Source organism: Lepus europaeus, chromosome 15 (genome assembly GCF_033115175.1).
Source record: "Lepus europaeus isolate LE1 chromosome 15, mLepTim1.pri, whole genome shotgun sequence".
In the NCBI taxonomy this organism is placed as follows: domain Eukaryota; kingdom Metazoa; phylum Chordata; class Mammalia; order Lagomorpha; family Leporidae; genus Lepus; species Lepus europaeus.
In genome coordinates this window covers 95,378,515-95,406,000 of record NC_084841.1, presented here as the reverse complement: position 1 = coordinate 95,406,000, position 27,486 = coordinate 95,378,515, and the positions used below count along the sequence as shown (strand labels likewise).

Below are 27,486 nucleotides of genomic sequence, written 5' to 3'. Positions count from 1 at the left end.
TTTTTATACATTTTAGAAGAAACGAATTGACAATTTCACACTATTACAACCCAGGTTGGAAATCCATTGCAGCATAAAAAAACTCAGGGACTGGACATCTGGTGTGCTGCTTGAATTTCTTCAGCTGCCTGCATCGCGACCCTTGTCAGAATGCCTGGGTTCCACTCCCCAGTCCTTCTCCTGCTCCAGCCTGTGGCTAATTTGCACCCTGGGGGCGGCTGGCAATGACTCAATTACATACACAGTCCCTGCCATCATGCGGAAGACCAGAACTGAGGTGGTGCCTGGGGCTTCAGTCTGGCCCAGCCTGGCTGCTGCAGGCATTTGGGGGAGTGCACTAGTAAATGGAAGATTTCCATTTCTGTGTCTGTTTTTTTTTTATAAAGATTTTATTTATTTATTTGAGAAGTAGAGTTACTGACAGTGAGAGGGGGAGACAGAGAGAAAGGTCTTCCTTCCATTGGTTCACTCCCCAAATGGCCTCAACGGCCAGAGCTACGCCAATCTGAAGCCAGGAGCTTCTTCCGGGTCTTCCATGTGGGTACCGGGGCCCAAGGACCTAAGCCATCTTCTACTGCTTTCCCAGGCCACAGCAGAGAGCTGGATTGGAAGAGGAACAGCTGGGACTAGAGCCGGCACACATATGGGATGACAGCGCTGCAGGCGGAGGATTAACCTACTGCGCCACCACGCTGGCCCCTTTTGTGTCTGTCTTTCAAATAAAGGCAGAGTGCCTTTCAAATAATTAAAAAATTAATAAATATTAAGTGAAAATCCAGCCAATTAGTAGCTCCTCCATCTCTGTTTTCTTGTTCTTTTTAAAAATATTTATTTATCTGAAAGGCAAGTTCACGGATAGAGAAGGAGAGACAGAGAGAGATCTTCTATCTGCCGGTTCACTCCCCAAATGGCCGTGATAGCCAAAGCCAGGAGCCAGGAGCTTCTGGGTAACTCATACGGATGACAGGGGCCCAAGGACTTGGGTCATCTACTGCTGCTTTGCTGGATGAGAAGTGGAGCAGTTGAGACTTGAACTGGTGCCAATATGGGACGCTGACATTGCAGGTGGCAGTTTTATCTGCTATGCCAGAACACCAGCCCCCACCTCCCTTTTTAGAATACAAATGACAAGAAACTTTGCCTCTGTATTCTTAATATAACCATTTCCTCCGCCTGCGGCGCCAGCACCCCAAGTTCTAGTCCCAGTTGGGGCACTGGATTCTGTCCCAGTTGCTCCTCTTCCAGTCCAGCTCTCTGCTGTGGCCCGGGAGGGCAGTGGAGGATGGCCCAAGTGCTTGGGCTCCTGCACCCACATGGGAGACTAGGAGGAAGCACCTGGCTCCTGGCTTCAGATCAGCGCAATGCTGACCGTAGCGGCCATTTGGGGGGTGAACCAACGGAAGGAAGACCTTTCTCTCTGTCTCTCACTGTCTACAGCTCTACCTGTCCAAAAAAAAAAAAAATATATATATATATATATATATATATATATATATAAATAACCATTTTACATTCTGCTTCTACATCAACAGTACTCCTTACTATCTCATTTTTAAAATGCTGATTTCAGGAATATCAACAATGTTTAATCACATTTTCCAAATAAATTTTTACACATTTTTTTTCTATTAAGAAGTACTAGACAAAAACAGTTCATAAAATTTTCATGTGCTATGTCAATCTGGAGATGGAGTTTTTTTTTTTTTTTTAAGAACTTGTATTTATTTATTTATTTATTTATTTGAGAGGTAGAGTTAGAGAGGGAGAAGCAGAGAGAAATCTCTTCCATCTGCTGGTTCATTCCTCAAATGGCTGCAATGGCCAGAGCTGGGCTGATCCAGAGCCAGGAGCCAGGAATTTCTTCTGGGCCTCCCACATGGGTGCAGGGGCCAAGCACTTGGGTCATCTTCTATAACTGTCCCAGGCCACAGCAGAGAGCTGGATTAGAAGAGAAGCAGCAAGGACAGAACCAGCACCCGTACAGGATGAAACAAGTTGATTTCAAACATTTCCAAACTTCAGTGAAGGCAACTGGAACAATTCAGGTTCTTGAGTGGATAAAATCTCGCAGTACAGCACAGACTAAAATCTTTTGCCTTAGATTTTTCCTCCGTAAGTTGCTTTTACTAAAACAAAGCATGAGGAGGCAGGCATTTCACCACAGTGGGTTAGGCTGGGCCTGGGACACCCTCACCTCATACTGAAGCGCAGGTGCAAGTCCAGCCAGCTGCCTGCTGATGTCTCTGGGAAGCAGCAGCAGATGATGTCTCCAGCACTTAAGTTCCAGCCACCCACACAGGAGACCAGGATGGAGCTCCTGGCTCCTGGCTTCAGCCATTGTGCTCATTTGGGGAAATGAACCAATGGATAGATTCTCTCTCTCACTTGTCCTTTCAAACAAACAACTAAATAAATAAATCTTCATCCTTTTTTTAAAATAAGTAACAGCAGCCGGTGATGTGGCACAGTGGGTAAAGCTGCCACCTGTAGTGTCGGCATCCCATATGGACGTTGGTTTGAGTCCCGGCTACTCCACTTCTGATCCAGCTCTCTGCTATGGCCTGGGAAAGCAGCAGAAGATGGCCCAAGTCCTTGGGCCCCTGCACCCTTGTGGGAGACCCAGAAGCTCCTGGCTTCAGATCAGCCCAATCCAGAAGTTGTGGCCATTTGAGGAGTGATCCAGCAGATGCAAGACTTCTCTCTCTCTCTGCCTTTGTCTCTGTAAATCTGCCTTTTAAATATGTAAGTACATCTTTTTAAAAAAATTTAAAAACATAAGTAACATTAAAAATGATCTTCACAGGGGAGGAACAAAAACTTTTCCTGTTATCGGAGCAAGCCTAATACTGAGCCCTTGAAAGTCCATGTCAAACTTTGAAGGCAATAAAAACACTTCAGAGTAAGCCTGACACTTACATATCATCTGACACATTGACTAAAATAAATACTGAGGAACAAGCTACACATGCAGAGTATCTGAAGGTTACAGAGCTACTTCAGACCAACGTCTTCCATGAGAGATATGGCTCAGCTGCTTTTCTAAGATCAAAACAGACGTCCATACTTCATAATCTGGTCCTCCAAAGTGGGATTTTTTCTTGAGTTCTGTCATTGCATTTTTGTATGCTTCCTCTACTCTTCTTCTCTTTTCAGCTTCCTATTAAGAGAGAGAGAAAAAAAAGGAATATATCATTTAAAGTGGGAATTTTAATTAGTGAAGTCTTTTAAGTGGGTTTCCTCTGCATTTCAGTGTTATTTTACAATTTGATCAAACACTAATTTTACTCCTGTAAAAAAGAAGAGCATTATTCTATCTGATTAAACTTTGTCCTCTGGGCTATACTTCATAGAAACTATCACCATTTAAATGTCCACTCCCTTACTGGAGAGGCACTTGGCACAGTGGTTAAGACAACAGGTGGGACACATGCAGCCCACAAGGGTGTGGCTGAGTTACACACACACTACTGCTGACCCTGGCAGGGAGGCACTGCAGAGCGGGAGAATTCAGCTAACTGGGCGAGCTCCTGATACCCAAGCGGGAGACTTGGATTGAGTTCCGGACTGCTCTGTTTGTGGTCCAACTTCCTGCTCATGCACACCACGGAGGCAGCAGGCAACGCTGAGGGATACAGATGGAATTCTGGGTTCCTGGATTCAGCCTGGCTCAGCCGTGGCTGTTAGGGGCATTAGTGAAGTGAACAAGTAGCCAGAAGACTGATTCTCTCTCTCTGCCTTTCAAAAGAAAATAAGTAAGAACTTAAACAAACAAAAAAAGGTCCACAGAGAACTTACACAAAGGTAACTACTTCTATATACCACATCTGAATTAAAGGGAGTGCACATCAATAAATTTGGCTCCAGAGATCTTATTCACTAGGTGATTTCAGTGTAGGTAGGAGGAACAGGACTATAGATCTGCTAGAATGGCTAAAATTAAAAAGATCACATACAACTCTGCTTTGTAAAGATTGATTTATTTATTATTTCAAAATAGAAATGGTGGGAGATCTTCCAACTGGTGGTTTACTCCCCAAATGGCTAAAACAACAAGGTATGGGCCAGGCCAATGCCAGGAGCCAGGCAATCCATCCTGAGCTCCCACGTGAGGGGCAAGGACCCAAGTAACTCCCACCATCACCCACTGTCTTCCCAGGTACTCTGACTAGAGATGAAGCATTGCAAGTGGCAGCCTAACCTGATGCACCACAGTGCTGTTCCCTGTCCTCTCCCCTCCACAACGATGCTGTCAGGAGTGAAGTGCAAGCTGACTTCTCATATGCTGATAGGGATATAAACTAACCTAACAGGCTTTAGAAAATCACTTTCTAGTAACCACTAAGGCAAAGTACATATCCCATAAACCAGGGTTTATTCCCAGGTATTTAACCATGAGAACTTATACACCAAAATAGATACATGAGAATCTTCAGCAGCTTTTCCATAACAGCCAAAAAACGAAAACCAAAGGCCCTCCACAGGAATACAGATTAAGTGAAACCGTACAATTAAAATGCATTTTAGTACAATACTATCTAACAAAGAGAAAGAATAAACAATCACTAAATGCAGCAATATGCATAAATCTCACAATGCTGAAGACAAAAAACAAAAAAATAAACCCCAATAAAAAATTGTATTTTGTGAATCCATTTATACGATGGCCAAGACAGGCAAAATGAATCTATGAAACAAAATCAGAACCGTGGCGTTAGGTGTTGTTCAGGATTTGTCTCCCCAAACTAATTCAGATGTTTAAACCCCAAAGTCTACTGTTAATGGCTAACAGAAAAAAGAGGAGGCTTGTCTCAATTATGGTGTCTGAAGTTGGGGCCTTTGAGAAGTGAATGAATGAGACTGGGTCGCCAGGGCCACGATGATACTGTAAGGGAAGATGGACAGTGGGCTTTCTGTATCTCTCGGCACCTGGTGCGCTGTGGGGCTGTCCCTCTGCCCGCTTCTCACCTAACCAGATGCCTAACCCAAAGGGTCTACTCACTTGTGCACAGTGAATAGCACTGTAAGCTGAAATAACCTTTGTTCCTTTCTAAGTAACTCTTCTCCAATATTACAGGTAGAATGTGGAAAACCTGACTAATCCATGCGGTCAGCTCTTTGGGTGGTTGTATTGGTATGGCTAAGGGAAGGGCATGAAGTTATCTTCCAGGGAATTAGAAGTCATGATGACCAGTTACAGGGTGTATCAATTTGTAACCAAAACAAACAGTACACTTCAATCTATTTATGCTATACCTTAATTTCAACATGCTTAGTCTACTGGATAAGGCACGAGTTAAGATGCTGTACCTTACTCCGCAGTACCTGGCTTCAATTCCTGCCTCTGGCTCCTGATTCCAGCTTCCTGCTAATACAGACCTTGGAAGGCAGCGGTGATGGATCAATTAACGGGTTCCTGACACCCATGTGGGAGTCCTACACTGAATTCTTGGTTCTCAGCTTTGGCCCCCACTATTTAGAAAGGCAATCAGCACTTGTGAGTGCTTTCTCCCTTTGACATTTGAATTAAAAACAAAAAATTTTGTTTTAAACAGTAAAATGCACATAGCAGTAATATTTCTATTTTTTAAATAAACTAAAAGCTCATTTATTTTTATCTATGTGAAAGGCAAAATGACAGACAGAAAGAAAGAAATCATCCATACACTAGTTTACTCCCCAAAAGCCAGGAGCCAGGAATTCCATCGAGGTCTTCCAGGTGGGTGGCAGGGACCCAAGACCCTGAGCCATCATCTGCTGCCCCCTGGGAAACACATCACCAGGGAGCTGACTCAGCAGCGGAGGTGGGACTAGATCCCAGGCACTCTGATAGGAGATGTGGACGTCCCAAGCTAGGGCTTACTTAACCCACTGTACCACAGTACCAACATGAGCAGTGACATTAAGAATCCTCAAGGGCAAGTGAAAAGACATGTATGTGGAGCTACATGCCTGAGTCTATTCATGCAAACACAGCTATATTCAATGAATACGCTTTCTCTTACTTAGAACTAAAATTGGTAAAACAGAATTTCTACTTTTCCTGTACAGGAATGCCTAACAACTTCTTGTTATATATATGTTGTATACTTCTTCTACAGGAGTAGATTTTTATTATAGACAATCATGAAAAGCTATCACCATCACATATTATTAACTTTCAACTCACTGAAAGAATATTAGGATCAACATTATATATCCACATAAAAGTATAATTAAACAACTATATTAGTAAATACCTGTTATTATCAGCTATTTAATAGCTCTCAGATTTTAGGCTCCTTGAGGGATTATTTCCTGCTCACTACTGTTTTCCCATTCTTGGCTTAAACCCAGGCACACCACAGGTATGCAAATACTTCTTGAAATGTACAATTTCATAAAACCATGTTGTTATCATTGTCCTTTCTTTTTTAAATTTTTGAATTACCTAAAAGATAAATGTATTGCCAAACACCTTTCTTGGCAAGTTTCTACACACAATAAACACCAGAAAGTTCTTGAGTAGATAGTTGTTTATCAACAAATCCACACATTAAATATGTGTGTATGAACACATCATGCACACACGTGTACACATACTTACATTCCATGTACAATTTAACCGGGTTCTGTACAGTGGAAAGGATAAGTAAGATCTGACACCAGTCAGCCCCATAAGGTGACTACAGATTACATTATTTTCTGGATTCCAAGGACACAGCCATCTTTTCTGGGTGTTCCTTGGTTAAGAATACTGCATGGAGAAGCAACAAAAGTAGTTGTTTTCGATTCTTTGATTTTCTCTGCATATTGTTATGCAGTAAAGAAAGAGAATGGATAAAAATAACAAGTTTGAGGGCAGAAGCCAATCTCCCTTTTCAAAATAACAAATCTGAATACTGAAAAACTGCTATATAATGTAAAAAGGTTTTCTCAAAACATTAAAAAAAAATTTTTAAAGACTTATTTGTTTGTTTGAAAGGCAGAGATCGACAGATCTTCCATCTGGTGGTTCACTTCCCAAATGGCTGCAATGGCTGGGGCTAGGTCAGATCAACGCTAGGAACCTGGAACCCCATGCGGGTCTCCCACATGCGAGCAGGCACCCAGGGACTTGAGCCATCTTTTCCTGCTTTCCCAGGCACATCTGCAGGGAGCTAGATTCGAAGTGGAGCAGCCAGAACTCAAACTGGCACCCATACAGGAGCCAGTGTCACAGGTGATGGCTTAATCTGCTGTACCACAACACCAGTCCCAAAATTTTTGATGCAGTGTAGTTACAGTAGATGAATGAAGGATATGTCATTTCAGCTCCAGAAAAAAATGAAATCCCCACACAGTAGCTCCCAGAGCACTGCGGTTCGCGGTCTCACTCTCTGTCTGTTAGCCAAGGTCATCCAGAAGGATTAGTACAGTACAGTAAGACACAAAGTGACAGACAAGGCTGACTGCCACGACACATTCATCTTTAATACAGTGCACTGTGACACATCTATTCTATCTTACGCCCAGTTTATAAATCAAGCTTTATCACAGGTAGTACGTACAAGGAAAAACATAGTACACACGCAGTTTGGTATTATCCATGGCTTCAGCCATCCACTGGGGGTCTTGGAATGTATTCTTCACAGATAAGAGGAGTCTAATACTCCACTTTAAAAGCAATATTTTCATAAAAATTGTCTGTTTTAAAAGAAGACATACTGAGAGTCCATGTGACTTGCTTTCACCTGCCTCTGTAGTGAACACTTCTCTTTTCTTGACAAACACAGGCATCTTTCTGGATACACGGCACTATTCAAAACTGGCCATTCTGCCAGAACATCAGGTGGTACTGGTCAAAATGAAACACCTTCAAATACTGCAAGCCACAAAACTTAACTGATGAGTGAGAAGACACAGGCTGGTTTCTAGCTTGGTCTATGGAGATGCAGTATGAGAACAGAAAAAATTGTCTCACTCTGCTACCTAACACCTCTGGACAAGTTCCTGGTACACATTTCCTTCTTCTATACAACCGGGCTGTTGGACTAGAACTAGATTCTAGGTATGTGTCAATTCTAACATTTTACTATTTTACCAAAGTTGAATTACAAAGAGAAGTTTTCCCAGGAAACAAATTCACAGAGCCATACTTCACACCAGAAATTAAAGACTCAGACTGTAATGTATTATCAGAGCTATAGTTTATAGTTTAAACAAAGGTGGGAAAATGTGAACACAGGGAAGTGTTCAAACAACACAATATGTGTTACCTGATATCACAACAACCCTGGGAAATGCACTGTTATTATGGTAGTAAGTAAATGTTTAACTAAATAAATTGGGGCTTAAGAAGTAAGTTCATACAACTTAAATACAGTTTTACATACCACATACAATAAAGGTAGGTATGGTTCATCACCCCTATCCCAAAGCATTATTAATCCCATCATAAAAATGTTTAGATTAAATCCAATCAGGAAAGAATACTGTATGGTAACTAAATAAATTACTGGAGAATCTTATTAGGAATATGAGTTTAAGATTCTCACAAAATTTCAGGGGAGTTGTAAACTGCCCACTGCTTCCATCAATCACATACATTACTCTCTTAAGAAGATACTTTTGGTTCAAAGTTCAATCAAGAATAAAATTTAAATGAAATCTGATTACTTTTAAAAGCAAGAGAAACCAGTCTTACCTTATCGTGCCTCTTCTGCCAGCTCTCCTCACGTTTTACCATTAGTTCAATACAATGAGAAAGTGTAGCAAGAATTCCAGCAGTAGTTGCTTTAAAAGTTATCGCTTCCCCTTTAAAGTCTATACCATTAATTCCTTTTGGTGTTACATGTGGAAACACTGAAAAAGAAAGGTATTCATTAAAAATCTTTCAAATGAAGAATTCTTCATTACAATTAAAGATTAAAAATATTTATTAAACTAGCAAGCTTAAACATATTTATGGATAACAATTATTCCCCTCTGGCCCAACATTTAAAAATCTTCTATCCATGCTGTGTGGGCAAATACGCTCTGTGGCAGCATTATGTACTTACAAGTCCTTTTCTTCAGATTCTATTTCCTGAAACCTGTTTGCTGTGCTGCACCCAGTGAATCAAGTGATAGGAGGAGCAATACTTGAACAACATTCCAGCAGCTTACAATGGGACCTAATTGTGGCAAGAGCTGTCTGACATTTTAAGAAACCTAGAACTTAAAATATCTGAATATAAACTATAGAATTTAATAAGGCAATATAAAATTTGGAAAACAAATATTCAAATTTAAGTCTAGGGCCAATGCACATGTTAAATAGTTTGTTTACATTTCATAATTTGAACTCACAGCACTGAAATAAAGTCTTTAAAAAACTACAAAATGCAAGGAGAACATAGTATCTTAATCTATAGCTAACAAAAAACTATTCCAATGGAACTCTTACCAATGAAATGACACTTCTGTGAAAACTCATATGCAGTTAGGACCATAAAAGTATAATCAGTAAGAGGATAAAGTGATAAACTATACTTCATCAGTGTTTAAAATTTCTGCATTTGAAGATATTGATATGAATTAAGAGAAAAGCTATAGACATGCATAAAGATCTTTGCATATCATCTATTAATAAAGAACTTATCTCTAGAACATACCAAGCACCTTTAAAAAGTGAGCAGGGGCTAGTGCTGCGGTATAGTAAGTAAGCTTCTGCCTATGGTGCCGGCATTCCATATGGACTCCAGTTCGAGTCCCAGCTGCTCCTCTTCCAATCAAACTCTCTGCTAATGGCCTGGGAAAGCAGAAGATGGCCCAAGTGCGTGGGGTCCTGTACCCGTGTAGGAGGCCCAGATGGAGATTCTGGCTCCTGGCTTTGGCCTGGCCCAGCTCCAGCCATCTGGGGAGTGAACCAATGGATGGAAGATCTATCTGTAACTCTGCCTCTCAAAAAATGAATAAATAAATCTTAAAAAAAAAAAAAAAGTGGGCAGACTGTCAACACCCTTAACTAAAGAGGAGGCACAGATAGCAAATAACACAAAAAGACAATTAACACACTTGTTACAAGGGAAATAAAAATAAAACCATAATGAAATATCACTTCACATCTACTAAAATGACTAACACTTACAAGGACTGACTATAACACAAATTGGTGGGAATACTCAAGAACTAGAATCATATACTGCTAGTAAAAAATATCTGGCATTTCTTTAAAAGTTAAAACACCTACTATACGATGTAGCATTCCACTCCAGGGTATTAAAACCAAGAGAAATAAAATGTATGCTCACGCAATGGCAAATGATCATAGTGGCTTTATAATAACCTACAGTTAAACTGGTAACTGTTGTATATCTGTGTATTACTCAGCAATGAGAAGAAATCATCTAACGAACATGAAGAAACAACAGTGAAAAAGAATCCAGGCCAAAAACAAAGGTGCATTGCAAGAGTCCACTTACATTAAGTTCTAGAAAATGCAGATTAATCTACAGAGAAAGAAAACAGATCTGCAATTGTTTTACAGTGAAGGGGATGACAACACAGATGGAAAAAATTTTTGAGGTGACAGATGTTAAGTACGTGTTGACAGTTTCATGAAATACCTACATGCACTAAACTACACACTTAAATCATATGTCAATTACATATCTATAAAGCTTTTTTTTTTTTTTGAAAGGCAGAGTGGATAGTGAGAGAGACAGAGAGAAAGGTCTTCCTTTGCCGTTGGTTCACCCTCCAATGGCCGCTGCGGCCAGCACACCACGCTGATCCGAAGCCAGGAGCCAGGTGCTTCTCCTGGTCTCCCATGCGGGTGCAGGGCCCAAGCACTTGGGCCATCCTCCACTGTACTCCCTGGCCACAGCAGAGAGCTGGACTGGAAGAGGGGCAACTGGGACAGAATCCGGTGCCCCGACCAGGACTAGACCCGGTGTGCCGGCGCTGCAAGCAGAGGATTAGCCTACTGAGCCACGGCGCTGGCCTATAAAGTTTTTTTAAAAAATATTTTATTTATTTATTTAAGAGGTAGAGTTAGAGAGAGAGAGACAGAGGGAAAAACAGAAAGAAAGGTCTCTCATCCGCTGGTTCATTCCCCAAATGGCCACAACAGCCGGAGCTGGGCCGATCTGAAGCCTGGAGCTTCCTCTGGGTCTCCCACGTGGGTGCAGGAGCCATCTTCTACTGCTTTCCCAGCCACGGCAGGGAGCTGGATGGGAAGAGGAGCAGCTGGGACACAAGCTGGTGCCCACATGGGATGCCTGCGCTGCAGGCAGAGGCTTAGCCTAACACACCACAGCACTGACCCTAAACGTATGAATTTTGTTTTAAATTTTATTTAAGTTATAGAAGTTTCAGGTAACCTATCAAACTTTAAAAGTTTTCTTTGCCAGACTAAAAACCCTTTGTATGAATGTTGTAACTTCTATACTTTCCACCACTTTTATAAATTACTACTTTCAGATTACCATACTTAGAAATTCAAACATATCTAGGTCTTGTAAGAGAATATGTGCAAGTAATAATGGGCACTCACTGCTACATATTTGCTAATTTACATACTTAAAAGTCAGTGTAAGGTAAAAACAAAATGACATGTCTTTGAAAAAATTCTAGCAATACAGAAATGTACCTCTTTAGTTACACTTACTACTTTTAGAAAGAGCTAACTCAAATCCTTTTCCGAATGATACAGACTTCTATTACCGATTTTGAAGCTTTTCAAACAACATTTGGAGAAATAAGGGTCTCACACAGTAAGCACTCTGAAAAAATTTCTCTCACATTATATCGGTTAGAACACGCAAGTCAGAGTAAAACCTCATCTTCATTTGTCATCCACCAGGCTCCTGTCAATATTGGTTACTCCAACTGTTTTCTCTCAGTCTCTATCTTACATGATACAACATCAGCTTGATGGAAAAAGCTAACTAAAACCCCAAAGTACTTGATAATTCTAGATGAGCACACAATGTCCAAGGTTCCCCTTGAAAGCATTCCTAAAGAGATAACAGGACATGGCCAATGACACGCTGTATTAAAAAAAGAGGAAAATTTAACTACACATATGAAGGGTTAAAATGGAATAGGGTCAATATATTTACTTTTTCTTTTGTCATTTATGATTTGCCTAACCAAAGGTCATAAGGCTTTATTCCCATATTTCTTCTAAGAATTTTACAGTGTTAGCTCTGGTATTTAGGTCTTTGATCCATTTTGAACTAACTTTTGTATTTGGTGTGATAAGAGGATCAACTTAATTCTTTTACATATGGATATCAAGCTATCCCAGCATAACTGTTGAAAAGAATATTTCTGTGCCCCTACACTGAATTTTCTTGGCACTGTCCCAAACTGACTTAAAATGAGGGAGCTTACTTCTGGACTTTCAATTCTATCTGACTGCTCTAAGCATCTGTCCTTATGCCAGACACACAGCCTTGATTACCATTGCTCTGCACTAAGCTACCAAATTGCAAACTGGGAATCCTCTCTTTTTCCAAGATTGTTTGGTGATTCTAGGTCTCTTATATATCTATATTAATTTTAAGATCAGTTTGTTAATTTCTGAAAAATAGCTACTTAGAATTTTCAGGCTGGCGCCACAGCTCACTTGGCTAATCCTCCGCCTGTGGCGCCAGCACACTGGGTTCTAGTCCTGGTTGGGGCGCCGGATTCTGTCCCGGTTGCCCCTCTTCCAGTCCAGCTCTCTGCTGTGGCCAGGGAGTACAGTAGAGGATGGCCCAAGTGCTTGGGCCCTGCACCCCATGGGAGACCAGGAGAAGCACCTGGCTCCTGGCTTCGGATCGGTGCAGTGCGCCTGCCGAGGCAGCCATTTTGGGGGTGAACCAACGGAAGGAAGCCCTTTCTCTCTTTCTCTTTCACTGTCTAAACTCTGCCTGTCAAAAAAAAAAAAAAAAAAAAGGATTATGGCATCTGTAAAGACTCAAATGTACATTTTATTTTTAATATATACTATATATATTTTATAATAAATGTACAATTTTATTTTTAAAATCATTTTTGTTTATTTATTTATTTGAGAGGGAGTAAGTACTCTAATCCATTGGTTCACTCCCCAAATTCCTGAAATGGCCAAGGCTGTGCTGTGGCCAAAGCAAAGAACTGAGAACTCAATACAGGTCTCCCATGTGGGCAGCAGGAATCCAACTTCTTGAGATATCACTACACGCGCCCAAGGTTGACATAAGTAAGATGCTGGGGCAGAGAAATGAACTGAGGAATTCAGATATGAGATGTGGGATTCCTAACCACTAGGCCAAATGCCCATTTTGGATGCCTTTTCTTTTTCTTATCTAGGGTCCTGACTATGAAATCTAACATAATACTGAGGTTAGTTCAGGGGTTTTAACAGACTTTATGTCAAAAATTTTATCTATTGGTATGATTAAGTAGTTTTGGTCTTTATTCTACTGATTATATTACATTAAAAACTTGTGTCCTTCAAGGACTGTCAGTTTAATCTAAGTCAACTTGTTGCATATATATTCACAGCATGCCCCTATATTTTTTGTTATTTAAGATCAGTAGTAATGCCTTTGTTTTCATACTGGATTTTAGTAATTCTATTCCTGCATATTTGGTCAAAGGTTTGTCAATTTTTGTTCTTTACAAAAAAACCTACTTACGGTCTCACTGATTTTTCTATATAGTTTTTCTATCTTTCATCTTTTATAGCCATGGTGTTTCAACTACAAATTTCTCTCCAAGTATTTCTTTCACCATAGTCCATTGTGGTATGCTGCATTTTTTTGTTTATCCACATCAAAAATCTCCTTTCACCTACTGAATAAGGGTGCTATTTTACGTATATTTGTGAATTTTCTGAATTTCTCGTTACTGATTTTATTCCACTGTGGGTGGCAGATATACTCGGTATGATGTCGATCCTTTTAAGTGAGTCAGGGTTTATATTATGGCCAAGCAGAAGGTCTATTCTAGACAATGCTTCTTGTGCAACTGAGAGATCCACTGCTCACTGCTGCATGCAGTGTTCCATAGAACGCTTGTCAGGTATACTGCTGTAGAGTACGTGCATGGCTTCCACTTCCTTATTCATCGTCTTCCTACTTTTCTATTATTCAAATTTGGCTACTGAAGGCTCTATTATTATGGTCTTTTTCATTTCAACTCAGTTCTTCTGGGATCTGTTGTTAAGTATATCTATGTATATAACTGCTGTATTTTCCTGATGGTTTGACTATCTTATCATTATAGAATGTCCCCTGTTGTATCAAAACATATAAATTAAGACAGTATAAAATATAAAAAAAAGAAAAATTTATAATTAGCAGGTAAGAACTTAAGCAGATTGCGAAAACTATCCTATCATGATCTGTAACTCTTGAAACCTGTCGTCAAAGGAAGGTGCTTCCTTATAAGGCTCCAAAAATTTCCTCCTTATAGACAGCAGGCCAATTAATGGCTGCTTTACACGGTGATCTGCTGTCAAGAAGATCCAACACGGCCAGTCCACCCCAATTAGCACCTGTTTCCGATATGAGGAGCCCCAGGCACTGGGCAAGCAGCTGTCGTGACAAAACCTGGCTTCTGCCAACCCTGCCAAGAACAAGGCCACTGGAAATGGAACTGCCCTGAGTGTGCACACTCAGCTCTCTGCTCTCTGCTGAACCACCTGCCTGGCCTGCCCAGGTGTATTCTCTCCATTCAACCATGTAACCTCGCTCTCCCCCAAGTCTGAGTGACTGGGCACTCATCTGTCCCTTCTGTTCTGAGGATGCCCTATCCCCAATAAAACCTTATTACTTTAAAGAAAATGTCTTCCTTAACCTGATCTACGTTATTCTAATTGTCTTTCTTCTCATCTTTGCACTCCCTGGGAGTTTTACTCATGTTATAGTCTTTGTTCCAGTCCCCCAGCCTATACATGTAATATTTACTAGCAGGTTATTATTAAGCATAGCTTTCAAAAATTCTTTGCACCAAAATAAACTTTTCTTTTGGAGCTAGCACTGTGGTTTAGCAGGCAAAGCCACCGCCTGTCGTGCCAGCATCCCATATGCACGCTGGTTCAAGTCCTGACTGCTTCACTTCCAATCCAGCTCTCTGCTATGGCCTGGAAAAGCCAGGCTGAAGCTCCTGGCTTTGGATCAGTGCAGCTCCGGCCATTGTAGCCAATTGGAAAGTGAACCAGTGGATGCCAGACCTCTCTCTGTGTCTTTACTTCTCGAACTCTGACTTTCAAAGAAATAAATAAATAAATATATATATATATATTTACATACACACACACACTTATCTTTTAATTCTAGTTTTTCCTTGAACTTCCTGAAGCATTCTGATCATTAAAAATGTGATCTGATCTTTAAAGATGGCCCTAGTGGTGAGAATCATTAGCATGTCCACTCCCAAGACCACAGTATCATTTCTGGTTTTCAAGATTATTGGATCTAGTACTAAAAACCTTTCTGTATTTTACAGATGAAGGAAATAATTCCAGTCTACAATCAAGCAGTTGCAGATTTAACACTACATATTCTGCTGGCTTTATCAGATTATTCATGATGCTTCTGACTATCTTATTCCTGGAGTTAACCACAGGACAACACACTCCATACACAGTGGTTAAGAGAAATAATTTCCATCTACATTAAGAAGAGAATTAGTTTAAACAATGAACTCAAGTGTACTTGAAACGTAATTCATGATCCAAAAATTATGCAGAAATCTTGTCCCATATTTCTCTAAATGACTTTAATAATCTTCTGCTGCTTGGACTCAAAGCTCCCTTTTTCAAGGGCTTAGGAGGTAACAAAGGGACATGCAATAACTATAAAAAATTACTTATTTTTTAAACTGATTTTCATATTTTAGTCAAAGTACTATTGATTTAACAAGTTTCAAAAGTCAACCAGAAGTGTGAGAATTCTAATGGTGAGCACAGGGATGGCTTGTCTGACTTCCTCCCACCCCAAGATGATGACCTTCAACTCTGCTAAGTTTTCTTCTGGCAAATACCAAACCCTTTCTTTCGTAAACATCACTCACTCAGCATTTTGGTTTTGGGTGTTATCTATGGACTTCATGATTCAGTAAACGAAGCTTGGGTTCTCCATGCATCACTCTTTTTCTATTACTGTGTTTTCGATAGAGACTTGGTAGTACTATTGGTTACAATTATACGAATTGCTGGCATAATTATGAACAGGCAAACTCTGTTGTCTGCTGAGCCAAGCAGTGTATTATAATTATGCTTCCTACCTTATCTATCCTTCTGCTCCACCTGGAGTTAATGAATTGCCTCAGTAAAAATAATTGCTAAGTTTTCTGTGTATTCCACTAACTTTTCTCAAAGGAGTGAACACAGGGTTCCCACAGAGTGGTTCTCAAGTGAGCAGTACCCAGCATCATCTAAGGACTTGGAACAAACACAAAGACTCAGGCCGTGCCTACCTCACTTACTGAACCAGAGTATTCAAGAGTGGCGACCAGAAGTCTGTCTTTCCACAAGTCCTTCAGCAAATTCTGATACATGCTAAAGTGTGCGAACTCTCCAACCTCCCACCACCACCAATCAATACTCCTGCCGACATGGTCAAATGTGCTGGTGAATTTACCACTGATGTTTCCTTCTTTAGTGTTTACTACGAGTAGGATGGGTTGGTATCTAAACCTTTGCTGCACAGTCACACACCTTCTTTCCTTTCCTCCTGTGCTAAAACACTATGTCCAGGAACCCTGATTTCCTTTCTTGGTTTAAGGCTCATCTGGTAGAAGAGTAAGCTTACTGCTGAAGGTATGTGGAAAATAATCATTTTAAAGATTTATTTATTTGAAAGTCAGAGTTACACAGAAAGAAAAGGAGAGTCAAAGAGAGAGGTCTTCCATTTCCTGGTTCACTGGCCACAATGGTCAGAGCTGTGCCGATCCGAAGCCAGGAGCCAGGAGTTTCTCCCAGGTCTCCCGTGTGGGTGCAAGGGCCCAAGCATTTGGCCTATCTTCTACTACTTTCCCAGGCCAAAGCAGAGAGCGGGATCAGAAGTGGAGCAAAATGACATGCTGGCAATGCAGCTGGTGGCTTTACCCGCTACGCCACAGTTCTGGCCCCAAAACTAAATGTTTAAAACTCTAGGGTATCTAAAGATACCTTTACTTCAGCCTCATATCTTATTCAAAGTTCGGCTGGGTATAGAACTGAAGATTGTAAATATTTTCCGTGAGAATTATGAAGAGCTGGTGCCACGGCTCACTAGGTTAATCCTCCGCCTGCAGCACCGGCATCCCACATGGGCACCAGGTTCTAGTCCCGGCTGCTCCTCTTCCAGTCCAGCTCTCTGCTGTGGCTGGGGAAGGCAGTGGAGGATGGCCCAAGTGCTTGGGTCCTGCACCCACATGGGAGACCAGGAGGAAGCACCTGGCTCCTGGCTTCAGATCAGTGCAGTGCCGGCCATAGCAGCCATTTGGGGGGTGAACCAACGGAAGGAAGACATTTCTCTCTCTCTGTCCCTCTCTCACTGTCTAACTCTGTCAATTAAACTTAAAAATTAGAAAAAGAAAATATTTTCTGTAAGAATTATGAAGAGCATTGTTCCATCTTTTGTGAAGGCCAGCACAATTCTTATTGAGAATTTTTGACCTATGATATCACCTATTTTCCAATCTCATCCCCATCTTTTTTTTTTTTGGACAGGCAAAGTGGACAGTGAGAGAGAGACAGAGAGAAAGGTCTTCCTTTTTGCCGTTGGTTCACCCTCCAATGGCCACCGTGGCCAGCACACTGCGGCCAGCGCACCGCACTGATCCGAAGCCAGGAGCCAGGTGCTTCTCCTGGTCTCCCATGGGGCGCAGGGCCCAAGCACTTGGGTCATCCTCCACTGCACTCCCTGGCCACAGCAGAGAGCTGGCCTGGAAGAGGGGCAACCAGGACAGAATCCGGCACCCCGACCGGGACTAAAACCTGGTGTGCCGGCGCCACATAGTGGAGGATTAGCCTATTGAGCCGCGGCGCCAGCCCCATCCCCACCTTTTGCTGGAAGGATGATGCCTGCCTTGGTGAGGGAACTGTTTTTTTTTTTTTTTTTTTTTTAAAGATTTATTTTTACTGCAAAGTCAGAGTTACACAAATAGAGGAGAGGCAGAGAGAGGGAGAGGGAGAGGGAGAGGGAGAGGGAGAGGGAGAGAGAGAGGGAGAGAGAGAGAGAGAGAGAGAGGTGTTCCATTCACTGCTTCACTCCGTAGTTGGCTGCAATGGCCAGAGCTGTGCTGATCTGAAGCCAGAAGCTTCTTCCAGGTCTCCCATGTGGGTGCAGGGGCCCAAGGACTTGGGCCATCTTCTACTGCTTTCCCAGGCCACAGTAGAGACCTGGATTGCAAGTGGAGCAGCCGGGACTTAAACTGGCGCCCATATGGGATGCCGGCACTGCAGGCAGCAGCTTTACCTGTTAAGCCACGTTGCCGGCCGCTGTTTTGTCTTCTCCAGCCTCATTCAGTTAACTGGGTGTACATAGGTCTTTTTTCAATCCTAACTTGCAACCCTCATGTTGGTTCTTTGATAACTCTTTCCCTGTAATTCTGTTCCCCCATTTCTAACATAAATCCTATGTATGTTGCGTCTCCTTGGTAGGTCCTCAAATTTTCTCTTTTCTATTACTTAGCTTTTTTTCTTATTTTCTGGGAGTTTTTCTCAATATTATAGACCAACTTTGTCTACAAAGTTTTAAAATCTTCCTTTTTTTTTTTTTTTTTTTTTTTTTACAGGCAGAGTGGACAGTGAGAGAGACAGAGAGAAAGGTCTTCCTTTTGCCGTTGGTTTACCCTCCAATGGCCACCGCGCTGTGGCCGGCGCACCGTGCTGACCCGAAGGCAGGAGCCAGGTGCTTCTCCTGGTCTCGCATGGGGTGCAGGGCCCAAGCACTTGGGCCATCCTCCACTGCACTCCCTGGCCACAGCAGAGAGCTGGCCTGGAAGAGGGGCAACCGGGACAGAATCCAGCGCCCAGACCGGGACTAGAACCTGGTGTGCCAGCGCCGCAAGGCAGAGGATTAGCCTATTGAGCCGCGGCGCAGGCCCAAAATCTTCCTTTTATAACTTTTAATTTCCTAGAGCTCTCTCATATCAGGAATAAAATTACTTTGTTTTGTTACTGAAGACATTAAGTACAATTTTCTTCTGTTTCCTAGACAGTCTGAGTTTCTTTTTCCAGTTTCCATGTGTTGGTTAGCTGTAAGGAGGCTACGTTCAAGTATCTGGAGATCTGGTAGGTCCAAAGGTCTGAATACACTAAGCAGTGCCTTTCAACTACTGGACTCCATCAAAGGGTGACCCGGCAGTGAGATAACCTTGTCACGTGACTCCCTCAGAACTCTATAAAGTCTTGGCTCTTTGACCACTCAGTTTCTCCAGCTCTCTTCTGTATCACAAATAAATGCCTTATTGATAGGTATTCTACAAACAGAATAAGAAAAGGGGTTTGGAGATTACACCCTTCAGAATATAGACTTTTATGGAGCCTGGCTACTTCAGTTCTTGGAAAAAATGCAGTCAGATCTCAATGATCACATGTATTTCTACCTAATCACCGCTTTCAGGATAATACACTTATCTCATGGTAGGCCAGCTGCTACTGACTCTAGAAGTCTCCCATTCAATTTCTAGAGAAAACAGGCTTTCATTTCTTTTGGGGGAATGTAAATAAGCAACGCAGGATGGAGGACTGGGCCTGAGAGTTTAACAATGTCTTTTCTAATGTTCATAGAAAACATTTTTTTCTAGTAACACAGATTATTATTTTGAAAATAACAGGTAACTAACAAAACTTTCCCAAAATAATCCTCTAATTCCATAAAGATTATAATAATCTGGATGACTTGATAAATGTCAGCATTTCAGTCACGAGTTTTAAGGACAAATTATAAAGCAGGGCCAGGAGCAAGGTCTCACATTAAGCTAGTACTCTGCAAAACTGTGAGCTCAGTAGGTTAAAAGGAAGAAAGGGAGAACCATAATGAAAATAAGAAATAAACAGGAAAAGAGGACAAAGTGGGGGAGGAGAAATATTAGATTTTACTATCAAGAATGGATTATTTTAAGATGATCTGTATAACAGAAAACTATTTTTACACATACAACAGTTTAAAAAAAACTTAACTTGGAAATGTGCTACTATATAGGTTTTACTTCATATTCTTCACTAATTTCAACAAAAATAAGCCAAGTCAGGCTTATTTTTTCAACACTTTTCGTAACTGAAAGAAATCCACTTGTAGTAGGACGAAATCCACTCGAGCTTTTTCTTAGGAATGTTAGAAGAGCACCAATTATAAATCACAGCGATGAACAATTTAGAATTCTTTCTAACAAGTTAGCCATTATATCAGAGCAATAAACCACCATGTGAAGCCTAAATCCTGCTCCGCTGCTGTGAAACCAGAGCTCCTACAGTAACTTTCCTTTAATAACGCTGCTCTATATACTTCTCAGCAAGTGCACCAACCACAGGGAAATACACTCTAAAGAAACATTCGACTCAAGTTCCGTAAGAGGATTCCCCCCGCTAAGAAAAAAAGCTGAAATAAAAGGTCCATGGTCTAATTTAGAATGAGCCTTCATTAGACAGTGTCTTGATGCTATTATACAAATGTGTATTTTACAAACAAGTCTTTTTGAAAGAAGATATTTTCAAATAGATCCCAGTAGTTGTACTACTTTTGAAAAATTACTCAATTATATCAATATTATTTATACTGAGCTATTTTATAAACCCAGAAAGTAATTTTATCCAGCTGAGGAGAAAAAAAGTATCACTTACACTTTTCTTTATTGCCATTGGTATTATGCAAGAAATCTCCATCAGAACGTGTAGTAGGAAAATCATCTTCATCATCTTCTACCACTAAACAACAAACACACAAGGATATTAGCATGAAAAGAAATGGAAATTAACCAGCTTATTTATTCTTATCTTCAAATGAGTCTGTGAATTTAAGATCTTATTTGTCTTTGTGTTTTCACTGGTTATCAAGGTATACTCAATAAATACACTGTGCAATATCCTTAAATACAACAGACAGTAAGATTTATTTATTTGAAGGGCAGAGTGACAGAGAGAGGAGAGAGACAGAGACAGAGAGAGAGAGAAAGTCTTCCATTCAATGATTCACAAATGGCTGAGTCAGGGCTGGCCCAGGCTGAAGCCAGGAGTCAGGAATTTCAACCGAGTCTCCCAGGTGAGTGGCAGAGACCCAAGAACTTGGGCCATCATATGCTGCTTTCCCAGTTGCATCAGCTGGGAGATGCGCTGGAAGTGGAGTAGCTAGGACTTGACTCAGCTTGGATATGGGATGACAGCATATCAAGGCTTAACCTGCTGCACCACAAACTCAATCCCTACATTATTCCAAAAACTCTATCCATTTTCATTTGGGTAGGGGATGGCCACTGAGTCATGAATTATTTTACCTCTTAGGTCTTCCTATCCCTTCCTACCTACTGGGGCTATTTCCTACTTGTACAAGAGGCCTAGAAGGGCTTCAGCAGGACTGTAAAAGGAGACCTTACATGTGGAAGATTCCTAAACTAGCCTCTGGGAGTCCTTAAATGTACTACTGCTGGGTATGCTGGATACACAGGAAAAAAACACAGCTTTTTCCAGATGTGATGTCAGTTTTGGTCCATCTCAATGTATCCGTGTCTGGACATCCCTTTTAATTTGTGTAATTCCACTAAAAAACAGAATCCATCTGTGTTCTCCTTTTGTCTGTCTACAAATCCAATTACTTAAGGTAGCACTGGTGCCTCCTAGGGTGTGTATTAGTCAGGTGCTGAGTCAAGAATTAAACTAGGAAAAAAATCATCAAACTAAGGTACCCCAATGTGGGACACAGGCATCTTAACCACTGGGCTAAGTGCCAGCCTCCTTAGGGCTGCTACGTCTTCTTCTAAGGATTTAGTTATTTACGTGAAAGAGTTACACACAGAGAGGGATGGGAGAAGAGAAGAGAGGTCTAAAACCTGCTGCTTCACTTCCCAAATGGCCGCAATAGCCAGGGCCAGGAGCCTCTTTCTGGATCTCCCATGTGGGTGCAGGGGCCCAAGGACTGGGGCCATCCTCTGCTGCTTTCCCAGGCACATTGGCAGGGAGCTGAATCAGAAATGGAACAGCCAGGACTCGAACTGGTGCTCATATGGATGCCGGTGTTGCAAGTGGCGGCTTTACCCACTACACCACAGTGCTGGATCCAGGGCTTCTTTATTTCACAGGTTGAGAATCCCTAATCTGAAATGCTCCAAAAACTCTCAAACTTTTTAAAGCATTGACATGACAGGATGAAAACAAAATTCTGCATCAGGAGCCAGTGCCGTGGCACAGCAGGTTAAAGCCACTGCCTGCAGCATTAGCATCCCATATGAGTGCTGGTTCGAGTCCCGGCTGCTCCACTTCCGATCCAGCTCCCTGCTGATGTTCCTGGGAAAGCAGTGGAGGATGGCACAAGTGCTTGGGCCCCTGCACCCATTTGGGAAATCTGGAAGAAGCTCCTAGCTCCTGGCTTCGGATTGACTTGGCTTTGGCCATTGCAGCCATTTGGGGAGTGAATCAGTGGATGGAAGACCTTTCTCTGTCTCTACCTCTGTCTGTAATTCTTCCAAGTAAATAAAATAAATCTTTAAAAACAAACAAAACAAAAAACAAAAAACAAACAAACAAAAAAAAATCCCAAGGGCTGGCCCTATGCGTAGCGGGTAAAACCACTGCCTGCAGTTCTGGCATCCCATATGGGCGCCAGTTCTAGTCCCAGCTGCCCCACTTCCTATCTAGCTCTCTGCTATGGCCTGGCAAAGTAGTAGAAGATGGCCCAAGACCTTGGATCCCTGCACCCACATAAGAAGACCCAGATGAAGCTCCTGGCTCCTGGCTTTGGATCAGCACAGCTCCGGCCATTGCAGCCAATTAGGGAGTGAACCAGTGGAAGACCTCTCTCTCTCTCTGTCTCTGCCTCTCCTTCTCTCTCTGTGTAACTCTGACTTTCAAATAAATGAATCTTAAACAAACAAACAAAAAACAAACAAACAAAAAAAACAAAACAAAAAAAACTCCAAAATTCTACATCTGACTTCATTTGACCTCATATGACAGGATATAGTCAAAACATAAGCACACTAAACATTCTGTACAGAATTACCTTTAAGGCTATGCCTACATGTGTACAAAACACAAATATATTTCTTGTCTAGACTTGGGTCCTTTCCCTGAGATACCTCCAAGTAAATGCATATACCCCAAGGAATGAACAATACGTGAAATCTGAGACACTTCCAAGCATTTTGGGTCTGGACACTTATCCTGGATTACTAAGGAGCTCCCCTTCCTACAGAGAAAATAGCTCAGCTCACGTCTGAGGCCTGCGTCTCTGCCTTAGGACCTCAGCTATACAAAAAACATCTCCACTTAATTCTGGGCATGTACAACCCAGTTCAACTCCCTTTTCCCTCCTCGACTACATGATAGGGACCACCCTGGAAAACAGCTATTTCTGTATGGCCACTAATCACTACACGATCTCATCTTTTCATCCCCTGGAGAAAACACACTTGTCCCAACTCTTCCACATCACCATCTGCTATTATTACCTTGGAACACCTCAATTTGTTTCTACAGGGCTGAGTGGAATCAGTCTCTCATAGTCCCTGTCCTCTTCCAGTGCTGTCCCCCTGAGACTTCAACAGCCACAAGAAACCCTCTGCAGACAGCACAAGCCCACATTAACCACTTCCCCAGACTCCATGGCTCTTCCCCTCAGCGGTCATCTGCAAATGGATCACTCTAAGTGACCATCAACAGTGCTGTTTCACACCATCCTTATCGGACAAGCTCCTGACACTGACACAACACTGGTCTAGCAGCTGCTCTTAAGTGCTACTGCACAGCCTGCACCTCAGCCACCTCACTTGGACATGCTCTGAGTTATCGAGGTGTACTTCCTTATCCTATCCCTTAGCACTCTTAGGCTATATTTGCAATTCTGCAGCTGCCAAGTTAGCCTATTAACTACACATTCTTGGGTCACCACCTATGTCTGTTCCTCTACCTTCAACTTGAGAGTTGCTAAATATTGCTCCACAAAGGCAGAACTTCATTCCACTTAAAGAAACCAGTTCATTTCTGTCATAAGCTGCTTGAAAGGGAACATTAAGGATCATGCGCAATATTACTCTTCAAAAAATGCATTAACATGTTCTTTTTTTTTTTTTAATTTGACAAGTAGAATTATAGACAGAGAGAGAGAGACAGAGAGAAAGGTCTTCCTTCCACTGGTTCACCCGCCAAATGGCCACTACGGTCAGTATTGCACTGATTTGAAGCCAGGAGCTGGGTGCTTCTTCCTGGTCTCCCATGTGGGTGCAGGGGCCCAAGCATTTGGGCCATCCTCCACTGCCCTCCTGGGCCACAGCAGAGAGCTGGACTGGAAGAGGGGATGCCGGCACCACAGGCAGAGGATTAACCAAGTGAGCCATGGCACCAGCCCCGCATTAACATGTTCTAAAAAAATTCCTGGTGAGGGGCCTGCATCATGGCACAATGGATTAAGCTGCTGCCTCTGACACTGGCATCCCATGTGAACCCCGGTTTGAGTCCCAGCTACTCTACTTCTGATCCAGCTTCCTGCTACTGCATCTAGGAAAGCAGTGGAAGATGGCTCAAGTTCTGGGGCCACTACTACCCATGTGCAAGACCCAGATAGAATTCTAGGTTCCTTGTTTCAGCCTGGCCCAGATCTCCTGCTTCAGAATAGAATATAATATTTTCCCCCTAAAGATTTATGTATTTATTTATTTGAAAGTAAGAGTTAAGAGAGACATAGAAAGAGACAGAGAAAGAAATCTTCCACCTGCTGGTCACTCCCCAGATGGTCGGAATGGCTGGGGCTGGGCCAGGCTGAAGTCAGGAGCCAAGAGCTTCTTCCAGGTCTCCCACATGGGTGCAGGGACCCAAGCACTTGGGCCATCTGCTGCTGCTTTTCCCAGGCCATTAGCAGGGAGTTCGATCAGAAGTGGAGCAGTAAGAACATGAACCAGGGCCCATGAGGTGACAGCATTGCGGGTGGTGACTTTACCAGCTAAGGCATAATGTTGGCCCCAAAAGATCACCTTGAGTCCCACCTGCCCCCACAAATATCTGGCGGACTAAGGTGAAAGCTATGACACAATTTCTCTACTGAGCTGCCCATATAGTTCTAGCGATCACCCGCACACCACTTTTCTGTCTTTTAGCTTCTCAGGCACCAAGTAGGTTAACTGTGCTTCTCAGACTACCCTGCGCCACAAACCAGACAGACACAGAAAGGCCTTCTCAAAGCTGAAGGTTCTTCTAAGAAAATCAACTGTCATAGTCACCCCTGTCTCTTCTTTGACCTCTTGACCCTGATGCTTTATCTGACATCCTAAAAAAATGCTTCTGGTGACATTTCTACTTGCCACGACTGAGCACTACAGCGAACGTGCTGTGTAGGTATCAGTGTGAACCCTTGTTATAGAGGAAGCAATTGCAGAGAAGCCGAGGCGGCACTGCTTCCACAGCTAGTCAGCTTACGGAGCTGCTTTAAATACACCCAGTTCTAGTAGTAAACATTCTTTTGGTCAAATTCCATGGCAGATATGAACCTGGTACTAGTGTAAGAAGTTGTGTAGGGGTGATGTTGTGGAGAAACAGGGTAAGCCGCTGCATCCCATGTTACAGTGCTAGTTTGAGTGCTGCCTGCGACACTTCCCATCCACCTTCCTGCTAATGTGCTTAGGAAGGCAGCGGTGATGGCCCAAATGTCTGGGCAGCAGCTTTATCCAATATGCCACAGCGCTGGCTCCAGGGATTCACATTAAAAAGAGGTTATCAGGGTGCGTTCTACCACAATGACTGATGGCCTCATAAGGGAAATTTGGTCACAGACACAGAAGGATGGTGATACGAAGACACAAACAAAAGACAGCGTTCAGGGCCGGCGCTGTGGCACAGTGGGATAATGCCCTGGCCTGCAGTGCAAGCATCCTGTATGGGTGCTGGTTTGTGTCCTGGGTGTTCCACTTCAGATCCAGCTCCCTGCTAATGGCCTGGAAAAAGCAGCAAAAAATGGGCCAATGGCTTGGGTCTTCATTTCCATGGGGCAGACCCAGAAGACGTTCCTGGCTCCTGGCTTGGCCCAGCCCTAGTTGTTGCAGCCATCTGGGGGGGTTAACCAGTGGATGGAAGAGCTCTATCTCTTTTTCTCCCTCTAACTCTAACAAATGAATGAATCCTTTAAAAAAAAAAAGTATAGTATATTTTAAATAAAGGATGAACAATTCAATTGCCCCTATTTGGGGGAAAAAATGTTAAAGAATCAAAAACTTATCAAATACAAAGAATTTTTTTTTGAAAGAGAGGGACAGAGAGAGAGAGAGAGAGAGCACGAGCATGCGCAATTCCATCTCCTTGTTCACCCCCACAAATGGCTACAAAAACTGGAGCTGGGCCAGGCTGAAGCCAGGAATCAAGAGCTTCATCCAGGTTTCCCACAAGGACTTGGGCCATCTTCCACTGCTTTCCCAGGAGCATCAGCAGGGAACTGGATCAGAAGTGGAACTGCTGGGACTCAAACCAGTGTCCATATGGGATGCTGGTGTTGCAGGTCACAGCTTAAACCGTTATGCCACCAGCCCCAAGAATTTCAAGGATATTTAAATTAAACAAAGTTAAGTTATTTTAAGAGGAATATGGACTTCTGCTTCTGGTGCAGATGGATTAACAGGGTCTGAATTTATTCTCTATCATGAAACTCAAAAGCTGGACAAAATTATTAAACACTGGTTTTCCAGACCTTGGATATAAGCCCACAAGGACAGTGACCGGGATGGCTAGGCAAGAGGCAATGAGGTAAAGCTCCAGGAGAGCTTCAGCTCAGTGCCTGGGGGGTCTCCGGGTCCTGCACTAAAGGAAAACCAGAAGGTGCGCTGCAGACTCCCTCAGACGAGAAGACGGGAGTTGACAGCCCACTGCTTAGGAGTTGACAGCCCACTGCTCAGGAGAAAGATACAGGAGATAGCAGCGGTTCCGCTTTGAGTGCCCAGCAAATAGCCCAGATGGCAAGGGACCTACAGGAGCCAGGGAAAGCACCTGTTCTCACAGTGCAGGCGGGAAACCTCACAAATCACAGAGAACTGGTTGGAAAACTCACAGGAGTCTTGTCTCAGGAGTGGGAGAAATGCAAACACACTGTGGAAAGGCTCTGAAGCTAAGCATCAAGCGCATGACAGGGCTGGAAGGCAGACTGTGTTAAGCATGCACACTGTAAGCCATGAACTACCCCTAAAATAACAAGGTATAGCTAAGAAGCCAAAAAAGGAGATAAAATCAAAGTGTTGAAAAAATACTTAATACAAAAGAGGCAGAAGAAGGGAACAAAGAACAGAGAACACAAAAAGAATCTGAACTCAGATCAAACACATATAAAACCATGAAATGTGGCCGGCACTGCGGCTCACTTGGCTAATCCTCCGCCTGCGACGCCGGCACACTGG

At 42.5% G+C, this 27,486-nt stretch overlaps 1 protein-coding gene across 3 annotated transcripts in view; it reads right to left on the bottom strand.

The window, feature by feature from the left end:
• CERT1 (ceramide transporter 1) overlaps nt 1-27,486 on the bottom strand; it is a 112,182-nt gene that overhangs the window by 36,601 nt on the left and 48,095 nt on the right. For all 3 annotated transcript variants that reach the window (XM_062212572.1, XM_062212570.1, XM_062212571.1), the window contains exons 6-8: nt 20,747-20,830; nt 8,663-8,820; nt 3,065-3,157 (exon numbers count right to left, since the gene is read on the bottom strand). In XM_062212572.1, coding sequence (XP_062068556.1) covers nt 3,065-3,157; nt 8,663-8,820; nt 20,747-20,830 — 335 coding nt within the window. The remainder of the gene's footprint in view (nt 1-3,064; nt 3,158-8,662; nt 8,821-20,746; nt 20,831-27,486) is intronic.